This window comes from Zerene cesonia, chromosome 16, assembly GCF_012273895.1.
Source record: "Zerene cesonia ecotype Mississippi chromosome 16, Zerene_cesonia_1.1, whole genome shotgun sequence".
Lineage (NCBI taxonomy): Eukaryota > Metazoa > Arthropoda > Insecta > Lepidoptera > Pieridae > Zerene > Zerene cesonia.
Genome location: NC_052117.1, coordinates 9199932 through 9211638, shown reverse-complemented (window position 1 = coordinate 9211638; position 11707 = coordinate 9199932). Strand labels below are relative to the sequence as shown.

Here is an 11707-nt window from a genome sequence, read left to right as displayed (position 1 = left end):
ACGTGTATAGTATATTTTTCAGGCTCGCAGTAAAGGTGCAGCGCCTCAAGTGCCGACGCCCACCACGCCCAGCGAGTCGCCGGGCAGCCCAGGCGGGCCGGCGGGCGCGGGGGGCGCCGGCGGGGCGGGCGGCGCTGGCGGGGCGGGGGGCGCCGGGGGCGGGGCCGCGCTGCGCCGACGCGAGTTCGTGTAGCGCGCGGCGGCGGGCGAGCCGCAGTAGCGCGCCGCCCGCCGCGCCGCGTGCACGTGAGCGGAGCGTGCCACTGTCGGACGTTTTGGATCACCGTGTGGCGTCGGAGGGGAACCTCGCCTTGTACGAGCGATACGTCCCAAAACGCCGTCGGACAGAATGCAGAATCGCTTCATTCACCCGTTATGCGCTTTCCTGTAAATACTCGCTTACGAATAACTCGGATCGATCCGATGCCAGTTGTATATTAATAGGTATAACTTAATATAAGTTGTAGAATTTAGACCGATACGACTAATGTTTAGATAACAATAATACTCAAAACTTGCCGCTAAGCGGTGATCGCTTGCACTAGTTTATTATTATTTTTAAAGACGAATAATGTCATCGATGCGGTGTGATATTACTGAATGGCATCCCGAGCTTAAAGCTGACTCGAATGGTAATGCAATATACGGTAGCAAATTAAATTAATAAAAAAAGTTTAACGAGTAGTTACAATGTGAATTAGTCCATCCTGTGTAAATTGAAACTCGTTATCGCTCTATAGTCGATCTCGGGTCGCGTTCGCTTCGCTCGCCTTTAAGTTCTGCTCCCAAGGGTAATTTTCAAATTATATCTCAAAATACAGGGAAAATCAAGCTAGCTGTCGTTATCTTCAGTCAATATACATTTTATCGATTAAAAATAAAATCTATTTATTTTTATACTTCCTATTCACATAATTGAGCGGAAGAGCGGGCGAGCGAAGGCGGCGCGAAGCGTGTCGTCGCCGCGTTCGCTTTACGCATTACATTGCTTCTTATACACACACTACTGACACCTATTAAAAATGTATAAATAGTATCTAAGCTGTTCGAATGATTGAATTATATTATATATCGTAAGTTATACCTAATTATTAGTAGTTTTGAAAAGCAATATTTATAATATAATGACTCACCTCCTTGTATATTACACACGATCGACCAAGTACTTTGTTATTGCTCCAGAATTATGATAATTTATGATTACATCTCTTTGTACATACTTTGTACTATACAGTACTGATACTAGCAAATTTAATGTTTTTTACTTCGGCACTGTGAGATAGGACTGGATCTGATATTACTGTTTGTTATTATATGATTCTTATTACTGCTTACGTATAATGTACAAAAATAAAGTGATATTAACGCAATATTTTATAGTAAAATCTCGATAAATCGTTACAAATTTAAAAGTTTACTTGGCTATATTATTATTTACGTCGTTTTTAACTTTAAGTACCTACTTATGTTCACGATACATATCCAAGTGAAATGGCGCAATATGAACTTATGTAACGACATCAATGAAATAAGTATACGTACTAGGAACGCTTTGTTGATGCGAGTGAGGTGCGGCGCCTCTTATTTATTATTTGTTCATGTTTTTAAAGTTTATTGTCACAAACACCGAACGACGCGCCGCAAGGACTACCGTCATTTAATAATTGTTTACAAATTTATTCTGCACTCTGTTGATAAATCTCATAAAATATAAATACTTTCATGTGCCTATAATGAATACATTCAGAACAATCAGCTTTGCGTCGCGTCGCGTTTAGTGTTTAAAATTTGGAAATGGGAAGCTTAGTCACTGCATTTCGGTAAACATAACTCCGAATTCCAACCCTCTCATATCAAATCAATCGTGTTTTTTTAATGTGTGTAATAACTACTTAATACCTCTACTTTCCTAAATTTAGCTACTTGGAGTTCTACAGGTAGAGTTGTATACGTACCTAACATAACAGCAGAACGCTTTACGATTCCAGTTTAGAGTTACTCCATACTCCAAAGCCCGACTTGATTGAATGAATGTTTGCGTGAAGTCGGTCAGTCCGCCACTCGCAGTGAGTAAGCTGCCCGAGTATGTCTAGTGTACGATTCCTTGCAACGCTAAGCCGCGACTCCTTATATTTTTATTGAAATATACTTTCAAGAGATAACGTCGTTAGTCTTTTATTTCACGATTTCCCTTGAACTTCAAAATATGTATTGATATCACGCTAATGAATGTTTGGTGTTTCAAGTAGAATTAGTATGGACAAGCCCATATGAGACAGATTTCAAACTTCACTCGGTGGCCATGTATGGACAACGGCTGGTTTATAACAGGAATAAAATGGGATGAACAAATAAAACATCGATTTAGTTTAACCCTAACTTTATTATAATATATACAAAAGAAAATATAGAGCGCGTTCGAGCGCGCGGGCCCAGTACTGTCGACTGGCACTGGCCGACACTGGCCGACACTGGCAGACACTGGTCAGCGCTGGCCGACACTGGCAGACACTGGCGATACTCCGAGGCCGGGCCCGAAAGTCGTCCGAATACAAAATAAAGCATGAAATTTCGATTTCGTGATACAAGTTAACATTTCGCTGGTGAACTTGCTATGAGATTTTATATTGATTGTTGAGTTTATACACTCGAGCAGTCACAACTCCAACATTCACTATAACCTTACATCTATTTGGCGGCAGTCAAGTGTTACAGCGACCGACGCGCGACAAGTGCGACACGCGACTCGCGACTCGCGACACGGCCACACGCGACGCGACGCGACGCAGCGTCAGTGGCCGGCCACGCGGTACACTCGTTAGTTAATTATAAATTAAATGCTTTCTCTTCAGCCGTCTCGCTCGACGCTTTGGGTAGAGAAATCTTTGAATGTGTTCTTATTTTGCATTCATATACACGCAAACTTAAAAAATCGCTTATATATAAGTTTATGCTTAAACTTCTTACAATACACAACATCGAGGTCCTTTATAGATCGGGTATTACTACATATTCGTATATGATAATGAAACATAATTACAGTCCAATTTCTGTCTTTCAAAATTCAATTCTATTCGTAGTTTTGATAACGTAAATAATTTTATAGTATAATTCATTGTTATAAATAATCTATTTAATAAAATGTACTTACAATCAATATTTAAAGCAATGAATTATTGACAGAGAAAACACTATGAACATAAAAAATAACATCAATAAAACTTAAACATAAAAAGCATAAATTAAAAATACCTATGATCTATATAATATATTGGCTGGATACAAGTCGAGTTCTCTGATAATGTGACGTTACGCGTTCATTAGACATGTGGGTTGGCAGCGCCATTCGTGGGGTGTCGAGCGAGCGGTCGCGTGTTGTCGCGTGTGGTCGCGTGTTGTCGCGCGTGGTGGCGCGTGGTCGCGTGAGGTCGCGCGGGCGGCTAGTGGCGGCGGTCGGCGAGCGCGGAGTGCTGCGACAGGTGCGACAGCGCGGAGTGCGCCGACGAGCAGATGTCCTGCGAACCGACACAGCGCGTTAGTACATTACATCTACAGACATCGAGCGAACGATTACAAATAAATTAACGACGCATGTGACAATTTTTTTTTTATGTCATAGCGGGCAGCTGAGCTGGCGGTTCGCCTGATGTAAAACGATCACCACCGCCCATAAACATTCGCAAAGGTGTAAGTACCTCTGTGAATGCGCTGCCCGCTTTTATGGGGTAAGGGAAAAGGAAAGGATTAATGACTGGAAAGAAGGAATGGACTAGGACGGGTGAGGAAAAGGAAACGGGCCTCCGGCTCCCCCACTCACCGTACGAAACACAGTGGCATGCCACTATTTCACGCCGGTTTTCTGTGGGGTTGTGGTACTTCCCCGGTGCGAGCTGGCCCAATTCGTGCCGAAGCGTGCTCGACTCCCACAATAAAATGACAATGACATAAAGGAATTACAACATTGTTTTGCTTTTCTTATTATTAATTTAGTAAATAAGGCGTATCCCAAGGAAGTAGTTGTAGGCCTTATATATTTTATATTGTAAAAATCATAGAATGGGTTTTTAGTATGAGATTGGAGCACGCTTCTCAGGCAATCTCGGAGATCGGCGTTTAACAGTAGCATGCTTACTGTGTTTCGTTCCGCATCCTTTTACTTTTAAGGCGGATAACGTATTTGCGGCACTACCTTTACTTAACTTTGCGAATGTTCACGGGCGGTGGTGATCACTTACCATTAGGCAAACCACTAGCTCAGTTGCCCGCCTATGGCATAAAAAAAAACACGGAATAAATAGTTTTGATATCAATTAAAATAAATCGAATTAAATAGTAATTTGTAAGAGTCGATTATAAGAGAAAGAGCACCTGGTAGGAGAACTGCGGGAACTGGTCGAGCTGGCGCGCGGCGGCGTCGTGCTCGGGCGGCGTGAGCTCGACGGACTCGCCCGTGAACTCGGAGTCGAAGTAGCGCGTGTCGGTGTCGGACTCCACCTGCGGCTTGAAGGGCGGCGGCAGCTTCTTGGCCAGCAGGTCGGCCCAGTTGATGGCGCTGAAGAAGGGGTGCGCCATGATGTCGGCGGCGTCGCGCGGGCCCGCGCCCAGGCGGCGCGCCGGCTCCTTGGTGAGCAGCGCCGCCAGCAGCGCGCGGCACGCGGCCGACACGCCGCGCGGGAACCGCACCTCCTCCTCCAGGATCAGCGAGAACAGCACGTCGTGGTCGCGGTTGTAGAACGGCAGCCGCCCGCACGCCATCTCGTACAGCACCACGCCCGTGCCCCACCAGTCCACGGCGGGCCCGTAGTCCGTGTCCTCCAGCACCTCGGGCGCCAGGTACTCGGGCGTGCCGCAGAACGTCTTCGTGGTGCGCCCGTACGTTATGTTCACCTGCCGACGCGTGTTAGTTAGCTCCATGTGTATGTTTGTATCAAACCGACTCCTTTAGACTCGACTTCGACTTAGCTCACTTTAAAAGTGACAGAAAAAGTAACAGACAAATTTAATTCAAACTTTGTACACTTATCGAGGACGCGATGATTCAATGATTTCATGCGGTTATTTCAATACCCTTATTTAGATTTGGATCGCGTAAGGAAGGCCACAAGTCGGCTGAATTTCAGCGAGAGCTGAGAGAAGTAGCGGCAAAGGCGCACCTTGCAGAGGCCGAAGTCGGCGATCTTGATGTGGCCGTCCTTGTCGAGCAGCAGGTTCTCGAGCTTGAGGTCGCGGTAGATGATGCCCTCGGAGTGCAGGTAGCCGAGCGCGGACACGATCTCGGCGCCGTAGAAGCGCGTGCGCTCCTCGCTGAAGGAGCGCTCGTGCGACAGGTGGAAGAACAGCTCGCCGCCGTTCGCGTACTCCATCACGAAGCACACGCGGTCCGCCGTCTGGAACGAGTAGCGCAGCGCCTGCCCACACCCCACGCCCACGCCCACACCCCCGTATAGATCGCGCTCTCCTGATCTTAGCGGTCACAGGCAGTCTGCTGATGACTGCCTGTGACTATTACGTTTTTAGGCAAAAACTTTTAATTGACTTATCTTTGATGAGAGTTTTGTTGTATTTTTTTTTGTTACATATTTCTGTCGTAACAGGTTATTAAAAAAGTCAAATATCTATACTTTCAATTGAGTTCATACAGGCACAGATTCCTAAAGAACTCAGAAGCCTATTTGCTTTAATGTAACAGAAGACCATTTACTTAAAATATACAAAAATTAAAAAATTAATCAACCAACCGTGAGGAAGGGGTGCTTGGTCTTCTTGAGCACGTGATTCTCGGTGATGGTGTGTGCCACCTCGTCTTTCTGGATGATGAGATGCTTCTTGAGGATCTTCATGGCGTACAGCTTACCCGTGCCCTTTTCGCGGCTCAGAACCACCTTGCCGAAGGTGCCCTTCCCCAGCACCTTTACGAACTCGAATTTCTCCAGCGTCTGGAAAAGTCGTACTTTCATATAAGTATGTGAATATATGTGGCTAGAAGTACTTGTAGCATTTTATGATAATGATAAATAGAAATGCTCAATACCTCATTCCGATATAAAACTCCATTCACAAACAAACTTTTAAAAACGAAATTAACTTGTATGTTGCGTATAGATTCAGTTACATTTGCCCAAATCTTTTTATTGCTTATTTACATGACATATACCAATATTGCACAGTAAAGGCATCGGCGGAGGCGTGTTGTGTACTCACGATGCGGCGCGGGTCGCGGAAGCTGGTGCCGAGCTGCGCCATGTCGCGGTCGTCGCCGTCGGGCGCGGCGGCCGGGCCCGCGCCCGCCGCGCCGCCGCCGCTCAGCTGCGACGACACGTAGCGGATCGCCGCCACCCACTCCTCGCTGCAACACGCAACCGCGCAACCGCGCAGACACACGCGTCAACACTAGCACCGCTAACGATAGATTACTTTATGCGTACACTATAAAAATATTTGTTATTTGAAAATTTTAAAAATAAAAATTTTAAATTCTAGAAAAAGAATTAATCACGAGGCGAGATTCGAACCCGCATCATTGTACCAAACCTTAACTTAAATAAAGAATTAAATGAGAAAATACTAAATACTTCTTTCTATTACTTATTCTTATATAAATACTAGCTGACCCGGCAAACGCTGTTCTACCTTAATCTTATCATTTAGGGGTATGAAAAATAGATGTTGGCCGATTCTTAGACATATGTGATCTAGTGGGCACACAAAATTTCATAAGAATCGGTCCAGCCGTTTGGAGGAGTTTGGTAACTAAAATTGTGACATGGGAATTTTATATATAAGATATTGTAAACTAGCTCGTGGTACATAGGCTTTAAGCACGCAGAGATCACACACCATATCCATGATGAACGAATTTTTGGAATTAGCCCTTTGTTCAAAAGATTTCAGCTTTGTATTAGGTATTATTCCCTAACAACTGGCAGATAAGCCAAATTTTGTGTGAGAATGGAAATGAATGTGGAAAACCAAAGTATTCTGTATAGTATATTACATAATACTACAGAATTTAACTATGTAGAAAAGTTAATAAGTAATAGTTAATTAAAATAAAAAAATAAAAATATTTCATATTTTCATTTGTCATTGTCATATTTTCAAAAATACATACCACCTGTGTGATATCAAACATGTCCTACTTATAAATAATAGAATATAAAAAATTGGTAGCAATATAAACAGAAATGTAAGAAATATTCATCAATAGTTCGCCACCAAGTGGAAGTGTAACATGAGGGTTCGGTAAATTTTTAAAATTTTTAATGGATTTTATATTTTAATATATATATATTTTTTTTATGACATGCAGTAATGTTTTTCTTTAACCCATATTCATTTTTATATTTTCAACTGATTTAAGCAAAGAATCCATCCCATTTGACAACAATATTCACTAAGAATACTCAACTCTTACACAAAAGAATAAATTACAATTAAATGCCTATAATTTTACCTGAGTATATTCATATATGAAATAAAAATAATATATTATAATAGTTTAAAAAAACTAAAAAAACACGCTTTTATCATACTTTGCAAATTGAAAAATGGAATAATTTTATCAAATTAGTGTATTGTCATTGGTCCTAAATAAATCTACAAAGTTTGAACGAAATCTGGCCGTTTAAAGTGGGTCAAAATCGCGCCCAAAGAAGTCGATTACAAACAAACATACAGCTGAAGCTAATAAAAAGCGTGTAATAAATAAACTGAGGCTTGAAATCAATTGCTTTTGTGCGCATTATAATGTTTGTATAAAATGAAATGGAAATATTAGGTTTGATGTCTGTACATGTCATCCTAATTGTACAAGCTGTTCGTCTTCACTTGGTAGCCACATAGCTTATTCACCAGAAAAATATACAAGCTATGGAAATACTTTTGCCCACGGGTCCGTACCCAGGTAAAACAATTTTAAACAGCAAGTTATGAATTATGAAGTCATATTATTTTAGGAACTATTCAGTCAGACTTGACTTTTTAAAAAGTCACATCAAACCTTCATACTGGGGGAAGTCATATTATTTGTCACTATTAACAAGTTTAAACCAAATTATTACCTCATAAATACCAATTCTAATCGGATGATTCACCATCAATGCTTGCTTAAAAACAAACACTTTTAATAATGAATGACTGCATCAGCTTGTTATTGCCGTCTTATCTTGAAGTTGTAAGAACTCTTGCGACACTTATTATCTAATTTATTTCTGGAAGTTAAGGCAAAAACTAGCAACTTGTTTATCAATAATTTCTTTTACATTTTGTTTTTATATTTATATATGCAGTGGATCGAGTTCATCCCTTATATCATAAATAATAATAAATCATAGTCAATTAGACAAAAATAAATGGAAAATTGTATACATCTCTCAATGTGAGCTTTCATACAGTTAAACATGAAAATATTTAGTGTGGTTCTTAAGCGACACATTCCATTAATTGTCATCTTCCATATATTTATTAATGCTATAGTAGGCTCTCTGAACTAATACAATTTTAATGTATTTTTTTTTTATTTAGCACTACGAAACAATTTAATACTATGAAATTCTATTGTAGAAGAGTATACCTTGTCCCATAAATGAATTTTTTACTTTGCTAAGCCGGAAAACAGGCATTTCAATTTTATTTCTGTTCCTTGTGTCATAACAATGTCTATCTCTTATATATGTCGATGTTATTGTGTATGAGTAAAATGTTATTAAATATATACTGTGACACTACAAAAAGCATACCCATACTCTTAAAAAGATCTTTTAATGAGCCCCAAGCACATAAATGATATATAGTATTTTTTTTTGTTACACGTCACATGGATGTATTATAAGCATCCTTGTTTATGTCAATTATTTCAATTGATCTTATTTCATATTAATAAGACAGGTTAATTGCAAATATCATAATAGATAAATAATAACAGAAACTTCAAATAATCAATACATCATATCAGAGGCCGCATCAAGTATGCACTTTAGTAGTAAAGAATCATTATTATATATGTTTCCACATCAAAAATAATATATTAATAATTTTTGAGAGAAATTAATCTAAGATCTTCAATAATTACAAAAAAATTTAAATGAAAAATGTTATGATGATGAACTCATTACACAACAATCATATCTCCAAAAAGACACATTCAAGTAAATATTTACTCTTGTTATGATGAAATGTAAGGAAAGTAAAATTATGAAATCCTTCAAAGAATGCCATAGTAGAGTAAACAACACATACAAGTGTGCATAAAAAGTGTTCAGCTGAGTCAGCCACATGAGTGTGCAGGCTCACTGTAAACAAACAAACTGTGGACTTTGGACTCTACACTGTTTTTACTGCTTTTCTACTTACTATTGTGATATTCAACAACAACATGCCATGAAATATATAAAAACAAATCTCAAGTTTAATTACCTGCCACATCAAAGTTTTTATTGAGAGTTATTATGTTTATATAAGTTTGAATTATAATTTGATTTTGATGCAATTACATGAACTTGTACAGTTTAGATGCACCAAAATTAATGACACATAATTACCAACAAAACTAACGCGAGGAATCAGCATGGTGACATGTACGTACCGTTCCCTCTCAGAGTCGACGGCGAAGTTCCGTTCGATGACCGTGGTCCACTGAAGACCACGGATAGTGAACACGTTGGGGCGAGGCTTGTCCACGGCCATAATCTGGCAGTCACGGACGGTAAACTTGTTAAGGGGGTCCCGGTAGTTATTTCGCTCGGGCTGCGACTTGAAGCCCACCAGGTCGCCATTGTCGAAAAGGATGAAGTAACGATCGCGCCAGTTTCGTATGTGCTCGCCGCGTTTCAGCAGCCAGCCCTCCTTGACAATATTGCCGGGCGCCGCCTCCGCCATAGCCAGCTGCCTCGAGGCCTACCCGTGCTCTTGCGAGCTGTTTGATAACAAATTTCCACTCGTCGACGTACCACCACGTTTATGTTTTTACACTTCCCACGTGCGTTTCACCTGTGCTGAATCACACCATCGATGTTAATACTGAGCATTTTTAAAGATAAAAGTGCAAAATAACACTGATTAATAATATTTTTCCGCCTAGAAAACGACACGATTTAGCGACGTAGCCTCGCGGTAATAAACTTAACGATTAAAAAATACAATGTTATCTGTTGTGCAAATCGACCAATGCTGGTTTATGCGGATATTTCAATACGTCAGAAAGAGAAAGAAGCATAAGGTGACACTACGTTCAGAACACTTTAATTTAATAGCATTATATCCTATTTTGACAAAATAGTTCTATTCTATTCCCACTAGAGGCATATATGGCGCCGTGCTTGTTTTGTCCTTTTTAACGTTCCGTTACAAGCATTATAACAAAATTATTACTTAGTACATATTAAAAAAAAGAAACAATTTTATTCGTATGCGTATATTTTTTTATAATTCTGTTTTAGTTTATTTTAGGATATAAAATAAAGAACAATATTTTTCAATTTGAAATTTGAGACTGTAAAATATATTTTTTTATGTCAATAGCAAATTACTAATTAGTGAGCAAGAAGCAAAAATAATTAATTAAAAGTGAAGTAATAGGAGTACTGAAATGTTTGGATAGGGTAACACTAAATTATAATTTGGATGTTTGATGGTTTGTGCACTGTTGAAACTTGAAGTTTATGATCATATATTCCCACGCGTAGATTGTGTAAATTTTTATTTGTATCAATTTCTCACCTCGATGTTTTTTTTTGAGGTGACCATGAAATTCAAAGATCAAAACCATTTATAAAACTCGATGCAAATCAACGGAGTGTTTAAATAAGTTTGACATGTATATGCGTGTAGGTCTGTCTGTTGCATCACCGAATTGAATTAACGGTAGATTAAAAAATTGGTATAAACAGATACACTGATAAATTTATACATGATAAACTTATAACCTTTCTCGTTTTGCGTCGGAGGTTAAAAATGGATTCGTATTCATCCTTTTATGCTATTAATAATAGAAGGCACTTATAGAGCGTACAGTTTGATTACCTACATAATATAATCGTTGTCGGACACAACTCTCAACTACCCTCATTTAGAAAAAAGTCTTGTAACTAGTTGGTGCAAATATTTCGACGTGTGGCATTTCTATAACGTTCGATAGATTTTTGCTCATTCTTCCTTTCCCTCTTAGTTGTATCAATAAAAAATAGAATTAAATTAATTTTTATACTCTTTTTACGGAGTTGTTTGAGGGTCAAATAAATACATGAATGTTAAAAGCAAAATATATAAGTTCAAAAACCTTAACTGACAGTGGCAATATAAAACGTTATCCTTAAGATCAACAAGTTAAAAGTATAGTAAGTCGTTACACTACCGCCCAAACCGTTACACACACAAAGATTTATCTAGAAATCAACAATTAAGAAGAAACACATATTTGATCGACTAAAACTTTAAGAAATCACGTTCTTTCAACGTTTTCTTTTTCCTATTATATAATTAAAAACCTGACTGTTTAATTTTGTTTTATGATAAAACAGACATTTTGTGAGAGACTAATTATTATTGTCTAGCTGTTTGCAATTGTTTGCAAATTGTACCGAATTACAGGCGATTATTTAGTACAGCACGCCGCTTAAGTAGATAATAAGATTGAATTCAATCATCACATGGAATATCTAACTAAGCAATATCTTATACCTTTAAACGAGCAATTCTTGTATATATATAT

At 39.2% G+C, this 11707-nt stretch overlaps 2 protein-coding genes across 2 annotated transcripts in view; one reads left to right on the top strand and one right to left on the bottom strand.

The window, feature by feature from the left end:
• Positions 1-11707, top strand: part of LOC119833085 (potassium voltage-gated channel protein eag-like) — a 44505-nt gene that overhangs the window by 3188 nt on the left and 29610 nt on the right. The gene's annotated exons all lie outside the window — the stretch shown is intronic.
• LOC119832980 (RAC serine/threonine-protein kinase-like) lies at positions 2364-10131 on the bottom strand. Its single transcript, XM_038356826.1, has 6 exons — positions 9584-10131; positions 6202-6346; positions 5739-5936; positions 5154-5408; positions 4369-4887; positions 2364-3515 (listed from the first exon to the last, which is right to left on the bottom strand). The coding sequence occupies exons 1-6, from the start codon at positions 9874-9876 to the stop codon at positions 3441-3443; spliced, it is 1485 nt and encodes a 494-aa protein (XP_038212754.1). The 5' UTR covers positions 9877-10131; the 3' UTR covers positions 2364-3440.